This window comes from Protopterus annectens, chromosome 13.part0 (genome assembly GCF_019279795.1).
Source record: "Protopterus annectens isolate FY-2018-M chromosome 13.part0, PAN1.0, whole genome shotgun sequence".
NCBI lineage: Eukaryota > Metazoa > Chordata > Ceratodontiformes > Protopteridae > Protopterus > Protopterus annectens.
In genome coordinates, this window is record NC_056747.1 from 1,368,459,082 (window position 1) to 1,368,483,303 (window position 24,222).

General features: G+C 42.9%; 1 protein-coding gene across 1 annotated transcript in view; it reads right to left on the reverse strand.

Annotated features, from left to right (window-relative positions):
• The window catches only part of SNF8 (SNF8 subunit of ESCRT-II), a 362,588-nt gene that overhangs the window by 113,230 nt on the left and 225,136 nt on the right, over window positions 1-24,222 (reverse strand). The window contains exon 6 of the mRNA XM_044055396.1: window positions 9,350-9,491. Within this exon, the coding sequence (XP_043911331.1) occupies window positions 9,350-9,491 (142 nt within the window). The remainder of the gene's footprint in view (window positions 1-9,349; window positions 9,492-24,222) is intronic.

The following is a 24,222-nucleotide window of genomic DNA, read 5'->3' on the forward strand; positions in this document are numbered from 1 at the left end:
AGTACCCAATGATCATGTATGTGGAAAATGACTCTCAGAGCTAACGGGAGCCTCTCTACTGAAAGTCACGACAGAATGGTACTTGGCTGTGGTATTGGTAGTTGTCACAATATTAGGCAACAAAAGTCTTCTCACTGTAGTTTTCAACTTTTAAATTAAATGTGATGGTAGATCTATCATGAGAGAGCATTGGGTTGTTTGGGAAATAAACCAATGTACATTTCATGGAGCTTCAACACCAGGCTGCCAGATGTAAGATAAGATACGAGGGCCTTAACTCTCCTTAATGAAATGCTTAATATTCCCAACAAAGCTCTAGTACCACAGCATTTTTATTTATCTTCCACAGACTGGGCTAGTCCCACTAGTGAGACTGCAGTCACCTTCAGATGCTGGCTGGCTGGCTGCTTTATCACCTGCAATGGATCCCCAGATTTCACAGCACTTTGCATTTTTGTCAGCATTTTTCAACTGTGATACAAATTCTGCTCTGAACTTAAATACTGCACTTTTTTTGTGCTCCTGCAGTAGCACAACATAAATTAACCACTTCACTTTAGTTCCTCCTGTCTAGTAGGGTCAATTAGGAAGGGCAAAGGGAGATTAGGTAAAACAAAAACTGGTGAAATAAAATGATAAATTCATTTTTTTCTTGCAGAAATGGAAGCAGACAGCATAGTTGATGAATTAGGTATAACCCAATTACCTGACATGGAACATCATTTTAGTGAAGCCTGAGATACACAAGAGTGTAACTCTCTTGAGCCTCAACTTCCTTTAGTGCCCCCGACACACTTATGGGGGGCTCATATGGGAGATGAGATCCTCCATGCTTGAACTGCCAGCTCTGCTCCAGAAGGGGGTTAGTATGCCTTGAAGTGTTTTCATTAAGCAAAGTTGATGAACAGCATTATATTACACTGTGGGAAATGCTCTGCACGGGGACTTTGTTAGGGAAGATGCAATCAGGAGTGACAGAATGACATCAACTCAGATACCATATAGCCACTAAAACACAAACTGTCAGTTGTCCAAAGACTACACCTTCTTATCAATTCCATAACTCTTTCATGGTGAATGCTGTCCTCTCTTTGCCAGTGGACTCAAAACTCTTCTTACATCCCCAAATAAAAGATTGGCACAACCCTGTGATCTCAATCTGCCTTCTCCCTTCAAGACAGTGAGTCGGCCTTACCCATGGCTCCAGGACACACTTCCCTCCTGCCCTTAGGGCTCCACACTCTGGGACACGCTTCCATCCTACCACCCTTAGGGCCCCACACTCTGGAACATTCTTCTCTCTTGCCCTTATGGTCCCACACTCTGGGACACGCTTCCCTCCTGCCCTTATGGCCCCACACTCTGGGACATGCTTCCCTCCAGCCACTAAGGCCCCAAACTCCAGGACATACTTCCTTCTGCTATTAGGCCACATATTCCTGGACAGACTTCTTCCTGCTATTACTTCTCATGCTTCTAGACATACTTCCTCTTGCACTTAGGCCCCATATTTCTGGACACACTTCCTCTTGCCCTTAGGCCCCATGTTTCGGGATACACTTCCTCGTGCCCTTAGGCCCCATGATTTTGGACACACTTCCAATTGCCCTTAGGCCCCATGTTTCTGGACACACTTCCTCTTGCCCTTAGGCCCCATGTTTCAGGACACACTTCCTCGTGCCCTTAGGCCCCATGTTTCAGGACACACTTCCTCGTGCCCTTAGGCCCCATGTTTCAGGACACACTTCCTCGTGCCCTTAGGCCCCATGTTTCGGGACACACTTCCTCGTGCCCTTAGGCCCCATGTTTCGGGACACACTTCCTCGTGCCCTTAGGCCCCATGTTTTGGGACACACTTCCTCTTGCCCTTAGGCCCCATGTTTCAGGACACACTTCCTCTTGCCTTTAGGCCCCATGTTTCAGGATACACTTCCTCGTGCCCTTAGGCCCCATGTTTTGGGACACACTTCCTCTTGCCCTTAGGCCCCATGTTTCAGGACACATTTCCTCTTGCCTTTAGGCCCCATGTTTCAGGATACACTTCCTCGTGCCCTTAGGCCCCATGTTTCGGGACACACTTCCTCTTGCCTTTAGGCCCCATGCTCTGGAACATATTTTCTCCTATTAGGCTCCATACTCCTGGACACACTTTCTCCCCCTCTGGAATACTAGATCATAACGTATTCTGAAACTTTTCTGTCTGCTGAATATAAATGCATCGTGTCATTGTCAGACATGTATAAAAATTAATGAAAGCCGTCAATAATCTCATGCTTACCAGTCATCCCATAATAGTCTTTTCATTTATTTTTCCCAGTATTAGTACTGAATGCACACAGGCTTGTGAAATAATATACATTACTTTACTGAAACTGTCCTGGTAAGGTGTGACAAATGCACACAGGGTTGTGAAATAATGTACATTACTTTACAGAAACTGTCCTGGTAAGGTCTGACAAATGCACACAGGGTTGTGAAATAATGTACATTACTTTACAGAAACTGTCCTGGTAAGGTCTGACAAATGCACACAGGGTTGTGAAGTAATGTACATTACTTTACTGAAACTGTCCTGGTAAGGTCTGACAAATGCACACAGGGTTGTGAAATAATGTACATTACTTTACTGAAACTGTCCTGGTAAGGTCTGACAAATGCACACAGGGTTGTGAAGTAATGTACATTACTTTACTGAAACTGTCCTGGTAAGGTCTGACATATGCACACAGGGATGTGAAATAATGTACATTACTTTACTGAAACTGTCCTGGTAAGGTCTGACAAATGCACACAGGGTTGTGAAATAATGTACATTACTTTACAGAAACTGTCCTGGTAAGGTCTGACAAATGCACACAGGGTTGTGAAATAATGTACATTACTTTACTGAAACTGTCCTGGTAAGGTCTGACATATGCACACAGGGATGTGAAATAATGTACATTACTTTACTGAAACTGTCCTGGTAAGGTCTGACAAATGCACACAGGGTTGTGAAATAATGCACATTACTTTACAGAAACTGTCCTGGTAAGGTCTGACAAATGCACACAGGGTTGTGAAGTAATGTACATTACTTTACTGAAACTGTCCTGGTAAGGTTTGACATATGCACACAGGGATGTGAAATAATGTACATTACTTTACTGAAACTGTCCTGGTAAGGTCTGACATATGCACACAGGGATGTGAAATAATGTACATTACTTTACTGAAACTGTCCTGGTAAGGTCTGACAAATGCACACAGGGTTGTGAAATAATGCACATTACTTTACAGAAACTGTCCTGGTAAGGTCTGACAAATGCACACAGGGTTGTGAAATAATTTACATTACTTTACTGAAACTGTCCTGGTAAGGTCTGACAAATGCACACAGGCTTGTGAAATAATGTACATTACTTTACTGAAACTGTCCTGGTAAGGTCTGACAAATGCACACAGGGTTGTGAAATAATGTACATTACTTTACTGAAACTGTCCTGGTAAGGTCTGACAAATGCACACAGGCTTGTGAAATAATGTACATTACTTTACTGAAACTGTCCAGGTAAGGTCTGACAAATGCACACAAGGTTGTGAAATAATGTACATTACTTTACTGAAACTGTCCTGGTAAGGTATGACAAATGCACACAGGGTTGTGAAATAATATATATTACTTTACTGAAACTGTCCTGGTAAGGTCTGACAAATGCACACAGGCTTGTGAAATAATGTACATTACTTTACTGAAACTGTCCTGGTAAGGTCTGACAAATGCACACAGGGTTGTGAAATAATGTACATTACTTTACTGAAACTGTCTTGGTAAGGTCTGACAAATGCACACAGGGTTGTGAAATAATGTACATTACTTTACTGAAACTGTCCTGGTAAGGTCTGACAAATGCACACAGGGTTGTGAAATAATGTACATTACTTTACTGAAACTGTCCTGGTATGGTCTGACGTATGCACACAGGGTTGTGAAATAATGTACATTACTTTACTGAAACTGTCCAGGTAAGGTCTGACAAATGTACACAGGGTTGTGAAATAATGTACATTACTTTACTGAAACTGTCCTGGTAAGGTCTGACAAATGCACACAGGGTTGTGAAATAATGTACATTACTTTACTGAAACTGTCCTGGTAAGGTCTGACAAATGCACACAGGGTTGTGAAATAATGTACATTACTTTACTGAAACTGTCCTGGTAAGGTCTGACAAATGCACACAGGGTTGTGAAGTAATGTACATTACTTTACTGAAACTGTCCTGGTAAGGTCCGACAAATGCACACAGGGTTGTGAAATAATGTACATTACTTTACTGAAACTGTCCTGGTAAGGTCTGACAAATGCACACAGGGTTGTGAAATAATGTACATTACTTTACTGAAACTGTCCTGGTAAGGTCTGACAAATGCACACGGTTGTGAAATGATGTACATTACTTTACTGAAACTGTCCTGGTAAGGTCTGACAAATGCACACAGAGTTGTGACATAATGTACATTACTTTACTGAAACTGTCCTGGTAAGGTCTGACAAATGCACACAGGGTTGTGAAATAATGTACATTACTTTACTGAAACTGTCCTGGTACGGTCTGACAAATGCACACAGGGTTGTGAAATAATGTACATTACTTTACTGAAACTGTCCTGGTAAGGTCCGACAAATGCACACAGGGTTGTGAAGTAATGTACATTACTTTACTGAAACTGTCCTGGTAAGGTCTGACAAATGCACACAGGGTTGTGAAATAATTTACATTACTTTACTGAAACTGTCCTGGTAAGGTCCGACAAATGCACACAGGGTTGTGAAGTAATGTACATTACTTTACTGAAACTGTCCTGGTAAGGTCTGACAAATGCACACAGGGTTGTGAAATAATGTACATTACTTTACTGAAACTGTCCTGGTAAGGTCTGACAAATGCACACAGGGTTGTGAAATTATTTACATTACTTTACTGAAGCTGTCCTGGTAAGGTCTGACAAATGCACACAGGGTTGTGAAATAATGTACATTACTTTACTGAAACTGTCCTGGTAACGTCTGACAAATGCACATAGGGTTGTGAAATAATGTACATTACTTTACTGAAACTGTCCTGGTAAGGTCTGACAAATGCACACAGGGTTGTGAAATAATGTACATTACTTTACTGAAACTGTCCTGGTAAGGTCTGACAAATGCACACAGGGTTGTGAAATAATGTACATTACTTTACTGAAACTGTCCTGGTAAGGTCTGACAAATGCACACAGGGTTGTGAAGTAATGTACATTACTTTACTGAAACTGTCCTGGTAAGGTCTGACAAATGCACACAGGGTTGTGAAATAATGCACATTACTTTACTGAAACTGTCATGGTAAGGTCTGACAAATGCACACAGGGTTGTGAAATAATGTACATTACTTTACTGAAACTGTCCTGGTAAGGTCTGACAAATGCACACAGGGTTGTGAAATAATTTACATTACTTTACTGAAACTGTCCTGGTAAGGTGTGACAAATGCACACAGGGTTGTGAAATAATGTACATTACTTTACTGAAACTGTCCTGGTAAGGTCTGACAAATGCACACAGGGTTGTGAAATAATGTACATTACTTTACTGAAACTGTCCTGGTAAGGTCTGACAAATGCGCACAGGGTTGTGAAATAATATACATTACTACTGAAACTGTCCTGGTAAGGTCTGACAAATGCACACAGGGTTGTGAAGTAATGTACATTACTTTACTGAAGCTGTCCTGGTAAGGGTTGACAAATGCACACAGGGTTCTGACAAATGCACACAGGCTTGTGAAATAATGTACATTACTTTACTGAAACTGTCCTGGTAAGGTCTGACAAATGCACACAGGGTTGTGAAATAATGTACATTACTTTACTGAAGCTGTCCTGGTAAGGTCTGACAAATGCACACAGGGTTGTGAAATAATGTACATTACTTTACTGAAACTGTCCTGGTAAGGTCTGATAAATGCACACAGACTTGTGAAGTAATGTACATTACTTTACTGAAACTGTCCTGGTAAGGTCTGACAAATGCACACAGGGTTGTGAAATAATGTACATTACTTTACTGAAACTGTCCTGGTAAGGTCTGACAAATGCACACAGGGTTGTGAAGTAATGTACATTACTTTACTGAAACTGTCCTAATGTACATTACTTTACAGAAACTGTCCTGGTAAGGTCTGACAAATGCACACAGGGTTGTGAAATAATGCACATTACTTTACTGAAACTGTCCTGGTAAGGTCCGACAAATGCACACAGGGTTGTGAAATAATGCACATTACTTTACTGAAACTGTCCTGGTAAGGTCTGACAAATGCACACAAGGTTGTGAAATAATGTACATTACTTTACAGAAACTGTCCTGGTAAGGTCTGACAAATGCACACAGGGTTGTGAAATAGAAACTGTCCTGGTACGGTCTGACAAATGCACACAGGGTTGTGAAATAATGTACATTACTTTACTGAAACTGTCCTGGTAAGGTCTGACAAATGCACACAGGCTTGTGAAATAATGTACATTACTTTACTGAAACTGTCCTGGTAAGGTCTGTCAAATGCACACAGGGTTGTGAAATAATGCACATTACTTTACTGAAACTGTCCTGGTAAGGTCTGACAAATGCACAAAGGGTTGTGAAATAATTTACATTACTTTACAGAAACTGTCCTGATAAGGTCTGACAAATGCACACAGGGTTGTGAAATAATGTACATTACTTTACTGAAACTGTCCTGGTAAGGTCTGACAAATGCACACAGGGTTGTGAAATAATGTACATTACTTTACTGAAACTGTCCTGGTAAGGTCTGACAAATGCACACAGGGTTGTGAAATAATGTACATTACTTTACTGAAACTGTCCTGGTAAGGTCTGACAAATGCACACAGGGTTGTGAAATAATGTACATTACTTTACTGAAACTGTCCTGGTAAGGTCTGACAAATGCACACAGGGTTGTGAAATAATTTACATTACTTTACTGAAACTGTCTTGGTAAGGTCTGACAAATGCACACAGGGTTGTGAAATAATGCACATTACTTTACTGAAACTGTTCTGGTAAGGTCTGACAAATGCACACAGGGTTGTGAAATAATGTACATTACTTTACTGAAACTGTCCTGGTAAGGTGTGACAAATGCACACAGGGTTGTGAAATAATGTACATTACTTTACTGAAACTGTCCTGGTAAGGTGTGACAAATGCACACAGGGTTGTGAAATAATGTACATTACTTTACTGAAGCTGTCCTGGTAAGGTCTGACAAATGCACACAGGGTTGTGAAATAATGTACATTACTTTACTGAAACTGTCCAGGTAAGGTCTGACAAATGCACACAGGGTTGTGAAATAATGTATATTACTTTACTGAAACTGTCTTGGTAAGGTCTGACAAATGCACACAGGGTTGTGAAATAATGTACATTACTTTACTGAAACTGTCCTGGTAAGGTCTGACAAATGCACACAGGGTTGTGAAATAATGTACATTACTTTACTGAAACTGTCCTGGTAAGGTCTGACAAATGCACACAAGGTTGTGAAATAATGTACATTACTTTACTGAAACTGCCCTGGTAAGGTCTGACAAATGCACACAGGGTTGTGAAATAATGTACATTACTTTACTGAAACTGTCCTGGTAAGGTCCGACAAATGCACACAGGGTTGTGAAATAATGTACATTACTTTACTGAAACTGTCCTGGTAAGGTCTGACAAATGCACAGGGTTGTGAAATAATGTACATTACTTTACTGAAACTGTCCTAGTAAGGTCTGACAAATGCACACAGGGTTGTGAAATAATGTACTTTACTTAAACTGTCCTGGTAAGGTCTGACAAATGCACACAGGGTTGTGAAACAATTTACATTACATTACTGAAACTGTCCTGGTAAGGTCTGACGTATGCACACAGGGTTGTGAAATAATGCACATTACTTTACTGAAACTGCCCTGGTAAGGTCTGACAAATGCACTCAGGGTTGTGAAATAATGTACATTACTTTACTGAAACTGTCCTGGTAAGTTGTGACATATGCACACAGGGTTAATGTATTATGGCAATCGCTCTGTCAAAATTTTGACAGACAAGAGTCCTCTGATCAGCCAACTCACCTGTTTAACATTTTATATAGCCCACCTAATCATGAAGGGATTCACATCTAGATCAGAGGAGGTCATCGTGCCTCTTTACTCATCCTTCATCAGGCCCATAATTGAGTACAATGCCCCTTTTGGGATGTACCTTACCAGACACCTGCAGCAACTGGAAAGACCCCAAACGTATCTCACCAAGAGGATCAAAGGGCTCAAACAGATGCCATATGCTGCCCCGTTAAAGAAACTCCAGCTCTACTCAGTGGCATACCGCCTGCTCAGAGGCGATCTGTGCCTGACGTATAAAGCCATGTCCAACCCAGAATTAATGGACATGCTCACCTCAGAAAATCCAAATCCCATCGAGCTACGTGCTCGAGAGACTTGAACCTCAGCACTGAAATAAATAGGACATGCTGGAGGGACAGATTCATAACCCACAGGCTCCCTTCACTCTGGAATAAAATCCCAGTCCAGGTTAGGCAGAGTCCCTCATTGACTCTCTTCAAGAGGAATCTTGATGAGTGGATGGGAGATCGTAGGTTTACCCCGGGTATCACTTCTGTGTCACTGTTAGACAGAGGCACACTATACTAACCTCGAAAATGGGCATAGCAAAATTAATTTAAATTTTCGATTCTCGGCCGGGGTGCCTTCTGTGTGGAGTTTGCATGTTTTCCCTGCATTCGCGTGGGTTTCCTCCGGGTACTCCGGTTTCCTCCCACATTCTAAAGACATGCGTCTGGAGCATTTCTCCCCGGGCCTCCGCTGAAAACAGGATCTGTGGAACCTAGTCGGACTTTCCCGGTCAACAAATGTTAAATAAAATAAAATAAAAAAAAATTTAAAATGGGTGGCGAAAGCCAAACACACTCTGGCTAGGCTTATAAATGCCCTAGGGCAGAAGGGCAGATAGCCTAGTATGAACCTCTGAATAAAAACAAAAAGATGAGCCATCCAGGCATGTTATTTAAAAACATACTCCGATTCAAACCTAGGACTGTGTTTGCACTGCTACACTACTCCGATTATTTAAAGTCATCTCCTCTGAGTAATACTCCATTTCACATTTCAGAATAGAGAACATTTACGTTTTTAAACAACACTGTTACTAGTATGATTATGTTGTGTGCACGTAGGTCATGTAAATACTTAATTCCTTTCCACTTTATTTCAAGGCATCAGCACTCATGCACCCCTTGACCCGGTCTCTTACCTCTGCTAGCTGCAGCACCACAGTATGGTCCATGTTTAATTCTGCTGGCACTGACTGGACCAGGTATGAACCTCCCATGGGGATTATACTGAAGCCAGTTCCAAGAGCCTTTAGTTTCTTAATTGCTCTGATGAGGTCATCTCTGGGGGGAAAAAAGATTAATTTAGAAGCAAAAAATATAAATCCAGTTTTGTTCCATACTCAGTTCAATATTCTGCGTGTAAAATCATAATGCCCTGGAATTTTCCTTCATTAAGTAAAGTTAGGAAGAGCATTCACTATGGGACATTATCTGGATAGTAACTATTAACCAGGACAGCATGGCATTATAAGCAAAAAGTGGATGTAAAAGGCTGAGAATAGCTAAAAAGCTCAATACCATCCAAACTTGTACATAAATTGAAGCTATAAAGTCAAATAAGTAAAGAAGGCCAAGGAAGAACCGGCCCACCTGATCTCATTTATGTAGGCTGCTGGTCGACTTCATGGCTTAAGCTCCCAAGGCTAGAAGGCCTTTCCTGCTGAGTGAAGTTGCACCTCCCTCGCTTTCTCCATGATGTCAGTGCACTGCCTGGGAAGAACAGGGTGCTATTTATTGTACTGCACTGTGCAGCCTCTGGGGGCAGGGGGCACTACTACCGTTCAACCCCTTGGTATAATACTACAAGAAAGACTTTGTATATCACTACATAGGTTCATAGGTTCATACTAGGCTATCTGCCCTAGGGCATTTATAAGCCTAGCCAGAGTATGTTTGGCTTTCGCCACCCATTTTAAATTAATTTTGCTATGCCCTTTTTCGAGGTTAGTATACTGTGCCTCTGTCTAACGGTGACACAGAAGTGATACCCGGGGTAAACCTACGATCTCCCATCCACTCATCAAGATTCCTCTTGAAAAGAGTCAATGAGGGACTCTGCCTAACCTGGACTGGGATTTTATTCCAGAGTGAAGGGAGCCTCTGGGTTATGAATCTGTCCCTCCAGCATGTCCTATTTATTTCAGTGCTGAGGTTCAAGTCTCTCGAGCGTGTAGCTCGATGGGATTTGGATTTTTGAGGTGCAGCATGTCCCTTAATTCCGGGTTGGACATGGCCTTATACGTCAGGCACAGGTCACCTCTGAGCAGGCGGTATGCCACTGAGTAGAGCTGGAGTTTCTTTAACCGGGCAGCATATGGCATCTGTTTGAGCCCTTTGATCCTCTTGGTGAGGTACTTTTGGGGTCTTTCCAGTTGCTGCAGGTGTTTGGTAAGGTACATCCCAAAAGGGCATTGTACTCAATTATGGGCCTGATGAGGGATGAGTAAAGAGGCATGATGACCTCCCTAATCTAGATGTGAATCCCTTCATGATTAGGTGGGCTATATAAAATGTTTTTCTAACCACTTTGGCCACGTGGTTGTCAAATGAGAGATTGCTATCAACTTGGGTCCCCAGGTCCCTAATTACTTCTTCTGTACTTAATGGATTACCACCTATGTGGTAATTTGTGGGCACTTTGTTTTTGCCAAAGGGATGACTATACACTTTTGGGCGTTTAGCTTGAGGCCATGGCTCTGGCACCAGTTGTCTGTTTCTACGAGGCCCTTTTGGAGGATGCTTGTGTCGGCTGGAGAGTCGGTTATGGCGCCCAGTTTGCAGTCATCTGCGAACTTGGTTAGCCACAGTCCTTCCATGTTGGCCTGTACCTCCAAGAAATATATACCAAACAAGAGAGGTCCCAGGACTGAGCCTTGTGGGACGCCACTTGTAACTGGTTTGGAGTCTGACATGGCTCCAGCAATTCTAACCATGTGGGTTCTGTCCTTGAGCCAGTTTGGAACCCATCTAGTGACATAGGGGTTTATATTTAAGCTGGTGAGCTTATCTATAATGCCCGAGTGGGGTATTGTATCGAAGGCTTTTGCGAGGTCCAGATAGGCTGTGTGGACCACCTTCCGCTCGTCAATGGCCTTGGTGACTGTTTCAAAGAAGTCAACCAGGTTTAAGAGGCAGGATCTGCCCTTAACAAAGCCAAACTGGGTAGGATCCAGAGTCTGTAGGTCCCCAATATCTTTATTTATGAGGTCCATGATGATCCTTTCCATAGCTTTGCAGACCAAGCTAGTCAGGCTTATGGGGCGATAGTTTCCAGGGTCTGTTGAGGCACCACCTTTGTGGAGAGGGACCACTGTTGCTGTCGCCACTCTTTGGGTACATATCCTGTAGTAAGGCTGAGATTGAACAGTAGTTTTATGTTTGGGTTTAGCTCTTCTTGGAGTTCATGTAGGACGCAGCCTGGGACACCGCCTGGTCCCATTGATGCTGTGTTTTTGCTTTGGAGAGGGCGGCTCCCACCTGAGCATCTGAGATGTCAGGGGCAGCACTCTGCTGGGATAGATATTTGCCCTTTGGTGGGGAGGGGAGTTTGCGCTGAACCTGTCAGCTAGGATGTTGGCAATGTCTGTGGGTTCAGTGTATTTTTTGTCATTTTGGACTAATTCTGAGCATATCTGGGAATTCCCACCCAGGTTCCTAACATAACTAATAAAGCCTTGTGATTATCCTTAGTGTCCTGTGCAATTTTTCTCTCGAAGCTGGCCTTTGACGATTTTATGAGTGCCCTTAGTTTTTTGCTAATACTGATCAGAGATGCCTTCCCTTTTTGGGATTTTGCTCTATCATGTAGTAGCTTCCTCCTTCTATTGTATAGTTTGTTTATGGCTGGGGTCCCCCAGACAGGTCGTCTGCCTTTGGAGGATTGGGTCTTGGTTTTATTTGGGATTGCATGATCCATGCAGTCCTGAAGGTGTTCATAGAATGCATTTATAAAGGATTCTGCGGTCTGGGCCGTATTTTCCACAGGCCTGGGGGCTTTGAAGGATTCCACCTCGGTTTTGAGGAGTGTGAAATTTGCTTTAGAGAAGTTTTTCACTGTGGTTTTCTGGGCAGGGGGTGGGGTCAGGATGTGAATATCCAGTGAGATCAGTTTATGGTCTGATCTTACCAGTGAGGGATACACTTCTGGTCTGGAGCATAGAGTCCCCATGTTGGTGATGATCAGGTCCAGTATGTTTTCCCCTCTTGTGGGAGTGGTAACAAGTTGTTCCATAGCATTTGAGTTTATGAATTCAAGGAACCTTTGGGCAAGGGTGTTGGAGCTAGAGTAATGCTCCCAATCTATGTTTGGGTAGTTGAAGTCGCCCAATATAATGGTGTTCGGAGAGACCTTCATATTTTCCAGTGTTCTCAGGAAGGCCGAGTGGGGTTCCTGGGTTTGCGAGGGTGGTCTGTAGCAGGCTATCAACTGGAAGGCAGTTTTACCCACTGTTAGTTGCACATGGATAGTCTCTGATGCTTCGTGTTTTGCCACCAACCTAGAGGTGTGGGTATCTTTGATGAATATCGATACTCCCCCCTCCTTTTGTGGTTCGGTCCAAGTTTTGGGGCCGAAAAGCATGGTATGAGGTATAACCTGGTAGTGCTGGGGTGCTCTCGGGACCCCTGAACCAGGTTTCTGTTACTGCACAGATATCGATGTTCTCCATGCTAAGGAGAGTTTCGAGTGCGTGCATCTTGAGGTTTAGACTTCTAGCGTTGAGTAGCATTACTCTTAGTTTCTTATCCCTTGTGATACCTATGGAGGTGGGTTTGTCTTTTGAGCCTTGCCTAAAAAAGGCACTATGGGGTAGCAAGAGCCTTTGCCAATATCCGAAAGCCCAGGGGTGACAGGTGCAAGCCGTCCCTAGCAAAGCATCGTGGCTTGTCGTGCATATCATCCCAAGCTGATAGGCATTGGATCCCCTTTGAATGACACCAATACTTAAGCCAATTGTTGAAATTGATCATCTTGTCTTCATACTGTGGCATCATTCTTGGTGAGGGTAAGATGCTACTCAAGGTCAGGGTCATACCAGCCTGGGCTACATGCTCAGTGAGCTCCTCTATGTCTCTTTTCATGTAGTCCAGGGAGGTACGCCTCAGGTCATTCACACCAGCATGGACAATGACTGAGTCATATTTGTACTTGCCTTGGAGTGACCTGAGTGCTTGTGTTATGTGGCGGATCCTAGCGCCAGACAGGCTGCTCACCGTGACCTTCTCCTTGTTCAGCCTGGTGAGCGGGACGACAGTGTGCCTGACGATAGAGTCACCTATTACAAGTGTTTCAGGTGTGTTGTTTAGCCTTAAGGGCTGTGACTGTTCGGCACACTGGCTTTGTGAGATATGTGTTGCACGTGTTTTTTGGGGTAGCGGTTGCTTGGGTGTCTGCTTTGGAGGTCTCTGCTGCTTAGGCAGATCTTTATTTAGAGCCTCCGAGTATGTTTTTGTGTGATTATGTGTTTGGTTTGCTGTCGTGGTAGGTCTATGTGAGACTGGAATTGTAGTGAGTGTGGTTTCCTTCTCCTCCTGACTGGTTTTGCCAGTACTGAGTTGAGAGAGCTTAGCCTCCAGTTTGGCTATATGGTTGCATCTCTCACATGTGTTGGAATTTGTTGGGAGGAGGAGAGGGTTGTCTGTGTACATGAGGCAGTTGTAACATTGCCTCAAGATTCCCATATTCACCAGCTGGACCAGAGAGGAGATTGACAACTGACCTTTGGACATGCTAGAATAATATTGGGAATTCCTTTATAATTGAAAACAAGGGCCAATGGGGAGCGAGGGTGTAGTGCTTTTAATTTTTAGTGCTGACTTATAATTGCTTTAGTGAGCAAGTGCCAGGTAACAAGTGCAATGTGTTACAGGTAACTTAAATGCAAAAACGACAAACAGTAACTTTCTTTCAAGCAAAGCAAGGAAATAAGTACAGTAAGCAATGCAGATATCACTAGGGATCCACAGAAGCACTGAGAAGCCACGTTTTAGGTGGAATTAGCATTCCAGGGAAATAACAAGCATACAAACAAAGCTAGATTCAGCAGGCCTGGATCTAGTCTATGCTACAGCAAACAAGGTGTACCAATTTCAGTAAGATACAGTTCAAATATGCAGGCACTATAAGCCTTTAACCAGAAATTCCCAGCTCAGAAGGGCAGAGTCCAGGCTCTCCTCCCACAAGAGTGCAGACCACGAACCTTCTTAATGTAAAATAACTGGCCTGAAGCCCAAGTGCTTAAACCAGAGCCAATACACTTTAAGAATAACAGACACTGAGCTCTCAATCAGCAGTTCCCAACTTAGAAGGATGAAAGCTACCTGTCCTGCCACCACAGTGCATGCCACAAACCTTCCTAATGTAGAACAACTGGTCTGAAGCCCAAGTGCTTAATCCAAAAGACTTAGAATGATAGCTACACTTTAACCAAGTTACTACCAAGCAGTAATAAATACAACTGAATACTTTAAATAATGCCTGGATTAGTGCTCAAGTTATACAAACAAAGCTAGATTCAGCAGGCCTGGATCTAGTCTATGCTACAGCAAACAAGGTGTACCAATTTCAGTAAGAAGCAGTTCAGATATACATGCACTATAAGCCTTTAACCAGAAATTCCCAGCTCAGAAGGGCAGAGTCCAGCCTCTCCTCCCACAAGAGTGCAGACCACGAACCCTCAATGTAAAATAACTGGCCTGAAAGCCCAAGTGCTTAAACCAGAATTAATACACTTTTAGAATTACAGACACTGAGCCCTCAATCAGCAGTTCCCAACTTAGAAGGATGTAAGCTACCTGTTCTGCCACTACAGTGCAGACCACAAACCCTCTCAATGTAAAACTGGTCTGAAGCCCAAGTGTTTAAACTAAAAGGCTTAGAATGAGTTACACCAAGCAGTAATAAATACAATTGAGAACGTTTAAGATGACGCAAAAGCAAAATAAAGTAGGAAGAAACACAAGTACAGTAAAAGCAGAAGAAATTTTTTTTTTTTAGAAAAGTAGCAAAAGCAGTAGTAAAGTAGTAAATACAATTCTCATGCAGTGCAAGCTGGCACACTTGAATATGTAGCAATATTCGTCCACACACAGTTTGAAAAAATGTAATTAAATTAAAAAGGACTAAAAGCAAGTGCAGAAAGGGTTTATTAGGTAGAATGCGGTAAAGAGATGTCCTAGGGGAGTGTCTTAGATCAAATCTACAGTGGGGCGGGCACTGCAAAAGCTACCAAATTTAAACTACTACCAAGAATAGGGAGGGGGGGTGAGGGAACAGTTTCAACACAGATGTAAGGAATGTGCAAATTATAAAAAATATATATACTGTTTTCTATAGATTTGCAGAGCAGTAAGACACAGATATCAAGCAGACAATTTAGCTCTAATACAGAATAACACAGAAAATATACTTAGCTCTATAAACTTGAATATAGTTCTGTAAGGCTGTCTCTCAAACTAAGGTTCCAGTTTGAATACAGGTTGTTAATTAAAAGGAGACACAGCACTAGCTAAATTATATCAGCTGAAAGACAAGGCAGGAAATGAGGGGGGTGGGGGCAGTTTCAACACAGATGTAAGGAATGTGCAAATTATAAAAAAATATATATACTGTTTTCTATAGATTTGCAGAGCAGTAAGACACAGTTATCAAGCAGACAATTTAGCTCTATAATACAGAATAACAGCCCACTTGTGAAAAGGGATACAAGAGTGAGGGACAACAGCATGGTGATTAAAGGAACAGAGTGCATGAGTGCATGATGGGTGATCTGGAGATGGTTAGTCTGCAAGATAGGAAATTACATGAGGCATAAGCAGAATACGAACAGTTACAGGATACAAACTGAAAATGGTGAAAATGGATATAAAAAATGGGTCTGGGATGATGAAATGACTGAATGCAGTGCAGTGTGGAGCACAAGTCAGAAGTGAGATACGTGTAGTTGTACTGCTGGGGAAAGCAGCCATTTGAAGCTTAACATGGAAAGAGAGTTAGAGAGAAATAACCCAGAGAAGAAGCAAGAGGGTAGTAAAGGGCAGCTGTAACAACTGTGGACTTCATGGGTTCCTACCACTTCCAGTGACACATCTGTACGTTTGCACAGATGTGAACCAAAGGTTAAAGAAAGACAACGAAAAGACCACCAGATGGATTATATGCAGCAGCCACATGAGTGATTTAACATAATCTATACATTTCAATATCTGATAAAGAAGGCAAGAACAGATGCACTGGGAAGTGACAGTCAAGCCAAATGGACAAAGTGAAAAGTAATACTGTTTTAAGGTAGATTTTAGCAAAGAAACCCAAATCTGGTAAAAGACTTATTCCAGCAGGAAGGTCCTCTAACTGATTTGGTTATCTTACAGATTAGTACCTCGCAGGATGCGCAGTAGCAAATCCCGCCCCGACACACCCCCGGCCGGGCCACGCAATATTGACATGAGTGTCATCCTCATTACGCGAAATGCGCCATATGTTTTAAATAACTAATTACTGTGAAACACAACGTAAAACAGTTTTATAAATGTTTTTGCAGGGGGGCAGGCCCCCCTGCACCCCCCAGTTATATTTACCAACTCCGAGACCACTCTACATTGGGGACATAAATTTTACTTTTGCTACTGTTATTAAAGTCACGACTCTTAGAAACCAGCCATTGCAAATAATGCTTGCTGAGGTTATTAAAACGAACTCCTTGTTAAAATCGGTTTTCTTTAAGTAACGTGTTTAATTGTACAGCTGAACTACTTCTTCGGAGTACTACTACAATTTCTGTACACCTTTTTTACAGTTTGGTTGGTTATCTTACAGATTAGTACCTCGCAGATACTACATTACACGTAAAACACAACGTAAACCAGTTTTAAAAATGTTTTTGCAGGGGGGCAGGCCCCCCTGCACCCCCCTACTTATATTTACCAACTCCGAGACCACTCAACATTTTACTGCAAGAAAGCACTGCATATGTACTTCATCTTATAAAGCTGTTTTTGTGTTAAAATTGAAAACAGCTTATTTGCTTTTACTGTTAACTTTACAATACCGATGCAGAATCCTTAAAGTCGCGGCACTAAAGACTTTTGTGTTAAATTGGAAATAGCTTAGTCGCTGTTACTGTTAAGATGCAGACTCCTTCTTTTGGGTAACACATTTCACATTTGAAGTAGCTGTCGCGGGCATGTCGATACTACACCTGTCAGTCAATCATACCAGACATGCCCAAAGCTGCACAGTACCGCCCGCGAGGTACTAATCTGTAGGATAACCACAGATTTAGCAGGTAGCATAAATTCATTTAAATGAAAACGTCAGGCAAATAATCTCATATAATACAGTTTTGTATAAAGATAGAAGTCCTTATCTTCATTGTTGCAGTATTCATTACATTAAGTGTTCCCCGCCAAGGCCGTCCTGACTGTCCTGTCAGTGTACCAAAGCCTTCAGGTTGCTTTTAAGGTATGCCATACGTCGCATGTATGTTCCTTGTGTAGCATAGGGCATAAAGGTGACATCCAGACATACCATCCTCAGAACTGAAAACCCCTGTCCAAGGAAAAGAAAAGGTAATTAGTACATCCAGAAGAGAAAGGGACTGGGGGTGGAGGGAGGGAGTGACTACTGCAACAGTGAAGAGAAGGATATCTACAGTTATGGGAAGATTTTACACAACTGTACTATGTCCTTCCATTTCACTGTTGCAGTATTCATTACACTAGGAAGAGTGCCAAAGCTCAGGAGGCAGAGGAGGAGGAGGAAGGACCAGCAGAGTTCTCTAGAAAGCCATGAAGTGTGGCCCTAGCAAAACCAGCTCTTGCTCTGGAAATTCCATCTAACTTGTACTGCTTGGTAAAAGTATGCACAGATGTCCCAGTAGCTGCCTCAAGAATAGAGCTAATATCCAAACCCTTGAAAAAAGCACCAGAAGAAGCCACTGCCCTAGTAGAATGACTCTTAACAGAATAAGGAGGGCTCTTACCAGGAAAAGAACAAAAGAAATAGCTTTAGAGATCCAAGAAGAAATAATTTGCTAGGATACAGCTAATCCCAATGACTCAGGATGATAGGAAGCAAAGAGCTGATCAGATTTCCTAATAGTCTTAGTCTTATCCAAATAAAATCTGAGTTGTCTATGCACATCCAAAGTGTGCAGCACCTCCTCAATGGCAGACTGTGGAGAAAGGAAAAAGTGGGCAAATTAACAGACTGATTAAGGGACAACTCATTCACCACCTTAGGCATGAAAGATTAGTACGCAAGGACACGTTGTCCTTATGAAACACCGAAAGGAGGACAAGCCATAAGGAATTGAAGCTCAGACACCAGTCTGGCAGAGGTAAGGGCTAACAAAAGAAGTCTTCAAAGGAAGCTGAAGCTGCAGGCTCAAAAGGAGCCAGAGTCAAGTTTTTCTAAAACAAAATTAAGATCCCAGGGAGGAGGGAACAGGCTTTCTGGGAGGCCTAATATGAAAGACACCTTTTAGGAATTGTTTAGCTTCAAATCTAGAAGCCAAAGGAGGAGGTAAAAGCAGACTAGTAGAGACGACTGACAAGTGGGTCTTCCAGCATTAAGAAATTCAAACAGGTAAGACAGAACCAAAGGAATATCCACAGAAAGTGGATCCATGTTACGAGAAAGACACCAAACAAAAAACTTCTTCCATTTGGATAAATATGATTTTCTAGTATTGGGTTTCCCGGCCTCCTGCACGACCCTAAGCATGTCCTTAAAAAAAAAAAAAAAAAGATGTCTATGTGGAATCAAAACCCTAACACCCACTGTGTCAGTTGAAGTGTGGACAGGTGGGGATGGATGAGAGATCCCTTGTCCTGTGTGAGTAGGTCCTCCCTGTTAATAAATTGTGATCACTGCCCTAAATGCAGAACAGTGAACCAATGGAGTCTCTGCCAAAAAGGAGTCACCAACAAGATTTTGGGAGCATCCTGTTGAATTTTGAACAGGCTTTTGGAAAGAGAGGAAGGGGAGGGCAAGCATAAAGAAACATCTCCTTCCAAGAAAAAGACAGGGTGCCTACACCTTCCAAACCAGAGGACCTGGGACTCTGGCACAAAATTGAGGAAGTTGTCTGTTCAGAGGGGAGGTAAAAAAAACCTATGAGTACCCCACTAGTGGACAATGTCCATAAACACATCCCTGTGAAGCATCCATTTGTGGGACTGAGTTAAGGAAGTACAGTTGTGTACACTTACCATAAATGTAGATGTTTGAGTGTATTCACTGTTGCAGTCCTCACATTTGGGTTATCTGCTTGCAGTAGCCCTCAGTCGGCCTGATTAACAAAGTCTTGGGTCCTGCGTCAGTTGCTGTCCCTTCTTTGATGTCAGGTCGTCAGGGGTATAAAACATGCAGCCAATGCCATTACATCAGTTTTTCTTGCCCCAGATGTCAGGTGCCCCCCTAATGGGAAGCAATTAAATCTATAAATATACAAGGTTATACCTCCAACAAAAAAGCAAATACACCAAAAAGCTTTTGAGCATAGTAAAGGAGGGTAGAGGTATAGCCAAAAGAAGTAAGGGGGCTGGAGGGAGGGTAACCAGGCAGTGAATACACTCGAACATCTACATTTATGGTAAGTGTACACAACTGTACTATGTTCTTTGTATTTCACTGTTGCAGTCATCACATTTGGGTAGATTCCCAAAGCTAAGGATGGGAGGAGGAATTCAGATAGCATTAGGACCAGCTATACGGCCCTGCAAGACTGCAGTGGCAAAGCCAGCTCTGGATTTAGAGAAAATTGGCAGATGGTAATGATTGGTGAAAGTATGTACAGAACTCCAGGTAGCAGCTTCTAGGCTGTCCCTGGTAGGGACGCCTCTGAGAAAGGCTGTAGAGGTAGATGCAGCCCTGGTTGTGTGGGGTCTGATCCCCTGTGGGATAGGTTTTCCATGGTGCTTGTAGCAGAAATGAATGCAATGGCCTATCCATTTGGAAATGGTTTGTTTTGAAATAGCCTTCCCCTCTGCCCTTGCAGCAAATGCCACCAGCAGTTGTTCAGATTTCCTTTGAGGTTTAGTCCTGTCCAAGAAGAATCTAAGTTATCTGTGCACATCTAAGGAGTGCATTATCTGTTCCCCTTTGTTCTGTGGATTAGGAAAGAAGGTTGGCAAATGAATGGAATGATTAAGGGCCACACTGGATACCACCTTGGGCATGAAGGAGGGATTGGTCCTGAGGGACACCCTGTCCACATGAAACATGATGAAAGGCTCCACTGCCATAAGGGCCTGTAATTCAGATACCCTTCTTGCTGAAGTGATAGTTAAAAGGAAAGAAGCTTTCCAAGAAAGGAATTTTAAGTCTGCAGTAGCAGCTGGCTCGAAAGGAGGAAGACTGAGTTTCTCCAATACAAAGTTAAGGTACCAGGCTGGAGTTGGAGCTCTTCTGGGTGGTCGTAAATGTTTGGCCCCTCTGAGGAACTGTTTAAGCAGTGGATGAGAGTAGAGGGGAGGTTCTGTGTTATAGTGAGCTAAAATGGCTGAGGAGTGAATTTTGATGGAGGAGAAAGACGGGCCCTTGTGAAGCATCTCCGTTAGATATTGTAAAATCCGAGATAAATTGGGCACTGCTGTGCTCATACCTTGAGACTGATTCCAGACACAGAATCTTTTCCATTTTACAGCATAAGATTTTCTAGTACTAGGCCTCCTTGCCTCTAAAATGATATCCATCACTGGTTTACTGAGGGATGGTAAAGGAGAAATTAGGTAATTAGCCAGGCTGCTAGGTTCAGTGCTTCAAGCTGAGGGTGCAGAATCTGGTTCTCGTGCTGAGATAATAGGGTAGGAGTCTGAGGCAGGTGCCATGGGGCCAACAGTGACACACTGTGAAAGAGGGGGTACCAGTGTTGGCATGGCCAGTATGGTGCAATCAAAATCGTCCTTGGTTTGTCTTGTTTGATCTTTAGTAGTACTTTGGAGAGCAGAGGCAGATGAGGAAAGGCATAAACTGACAGGTTTTTCCAGCTGAAGGACAGAGCATCCACTTTCCAAGCTTGTTTGTGGTGAGTCCTTGTGCAAAGGTTGTTCAATTGATAGTTCTGGGGGGGAGGCAAACAGTTCTATATCTGGGCTCCCCCATTTGCTTTTCAATAAGTTGAAAATCCTTGGTTCCAGTTTCCACTCGTGTGGGACCATGAGGTTTCTGCTTAGTTCGTCTGCCAGTGTATTTAGTTTTCCTGGCAGGAATTGAGCTTGTAGATGCACTTGGTAGCTCAGGGCTGTGTTCCACAATGCCATGGCTAATCTGCAGAAGGGGTAAGACTGTGTAACCCCCCCTGCTTGTTTATGTACCACATAACAGTGGTGTTGTCCGTCTTTACCATTAATTGTCCTGGAAGAATGTGGTCCTTGAAGGCTGTCAGAGCATTCTGTACAGCTAACATTTCTTTTTGATTGATATGCAGGTGCATTTGACTTGGGTTCCATTTGCCCTGAATGCATTTCCCTGCCAGGTGAGCCCCCCATGCATAGTCTGATGCGTCTGTTGTTAGGGTTTGGGTGGCAGGGGTGAGTGGGAATGGTAGTCCTTTGTTTTGGTGGCAGACCTCTGCCCACCAAAGGAACTCTGGGCGTAGGCAAGGTATGATAGGAATCATTGCTTCTAGATCCTGAGAATGTTGACACCATAGGCTTTTTAGATACCATTGTAGTTTCCTCATATGCAGTCTTGCATATGGAATTAGAAGAATGCAGGAGGCCATGAACCCCAAGGCTTGTAGTATTTGTATTGCAGACAGCAGGGTTTTTGTGGCCACCTGTTTGAAGTAGGTTGTCAAATGAATTTGTTTCTCTGGCGTGAGGAAAGTCATCTGGGAAATTGTATTCAAGCTTGCTCCCAGGAATATAATTTGTTGACAGGGTACCAGGTGTGATTTCTTTTCGTTTATGGTGTACCCCAAACAAGTTAGCACCCTTTGTACAAAGGCCAGATGATGCAAAAGTATGTCCTGGCTTTCTGCCTGAATTAGACAATTGTCCAGGTATGGGTATATTTTAATATTTCTTTGCCTGCAAAATGCAGTGACTGGAGCTAGGCACTTTGTGAATACTCTGAGCGCAGTAGATAAGCCAAAGGGCAGTGCAGAGAACTGATACTGCGTGTAGCCTGCTCTGAACTGTAGCTATCTTCTGCAAGATTCCCTGATTGGGATGTGCAAGTATGCTTCCTTTAAATCTAGTGTTGCCAGCCAGGTATCTTTGCCTAGCATAGGGAGCAACTGGTGAAGAGTCAGCATCTTGAATTTTGGAATCACCAAAAAGGTTTTTAGAGCAGATGGGTCCAGGATAGGATGCCATGAATTGGCTTTTCTGTGTACCAGGAAAAATCTCGAGTAGAAAGCTCGTCCCTTTTCCTCTTCTGGTACCCAATGAATAGCTCCCATGCTTAAGAGAGAAAGTACTTGCTTTTGGGCCTCTGCCCACTGATTTGGGGGTAGATCTGGCCACCCGCTTGGTGTATGCAACGTGTGGAAGTGAAATCTGTATCCCTGGGACACTACATTTAAAACCCATTTGTCCTGGGTAATGAGTTCCCAGTTCTTTGCATGAAGAGCAATCTTTCCCCCCAAAGGGGCAGTCAGTTGAGAAGTGCTTGGAAGTTTAAAAAAGAAGTCACTGAGACAGTTTACCATAGGGGTAGTTTTATTACTCCCAGATTTGGAAGTGGAGACCCCCTGCTACTTAGTCCTGTGCGTACCCTGGAAGCTCTGCTGGATCTGGGTTTGGACTGAGAAGGTCTGGAAGAGGCAGGAAAGGACCAATTTTTGGAAGGCCAATGCCTACTAAACCTTGGAGGTCGTACTTGTAAAAAATCTTTAACAGTTTGCATAGATTTAGCTTTTTCCTCCATCTTTTTAAGAACTTCTTCTGCCTTGTTGCCAAACAGGCGATCCTGGTTTAAGGGAGCATCCAGTAATTTTGCTTTAACATGATCTGGTAAGGATTGCTCCTTAAGCCAAGCATGCCTTCTAAGTACAGACCCAGTTACAGCAGCCCTACAAGATGCCTCTAGTGAATCAAAACCACATTGCGAAGTATGTTTTCCAACTTGTTCAGCTGAATGCAGTACATCCTTATTTTCAGCACAATCAGGAATCAACATCATTTTCTGTTTAAGCAATCCAATAATATGCTGCTGATACTTGAACATATGAAACTGGCAGTTTAAGGCCCTAATGGCCAACGTTGCAGAAGTGTATACCTTCTTACCACATCTGTCCAAGGCCCTGTCGTCTCTACCAGAGGGGGTAGGATTTTTGGCAGTAGTAGCTTTAATGCTCTTGGGTCCCTGTGAAATGGTCTTAGGATCCGCAGTACGATTTTTAAAAAGGAACTTGTGGGAGTCAGGGACCCTGTAATATCTATCAGGTTTTCTGGGAGCAGGAGGTAGAGAGTCAGGGGCCAAGCTGGACTCTGAAAAGGCATCATCAACAATGTATAGTACAGGACACTGGCGGATTTAGGCCTTGGCGCAGGGGCGCACCCCCCCAACTTGTTTTTTGTTTTTAAGCAGACCTACAGCTTGGTAAAAAAATGTCTGTTTCAATTGAAATCAGAAAATATACAGCAAAAGTGGTATACGGTTGAGAACATACCTCATTTGCTTGTACATTGTCCGATTTCAGCCCACAGTGGTTTTATTTTTATTTAAATAATTATCTTTCCGTCTTGCTTCACAAGTCATGCCAGAACGCTCAGTTGAAGAATCTGCTCAGGTGTCTGTTCTAACTGCGTCTTTCATCATGACTGTGAAAGTACCTGACAGGGACACAAAGACAAGGTCATCTGAGCAACAGCTGAAGAAGAAAAAGAGCACAGGGTGCTCAAGGCTTATGCAACATTCTGTACTGTTTGAGGGCATTACCCCTGGCCGTTCCATTCTGTACTGTTTGAGGGCATTACCCCTGGCCGTTCCATTCTGTACTGTTTGAGGGCATTACCCCTGGCCGTTACCCCTGTTGTGTTAAAATATGTTACTGCTGCACCTTCA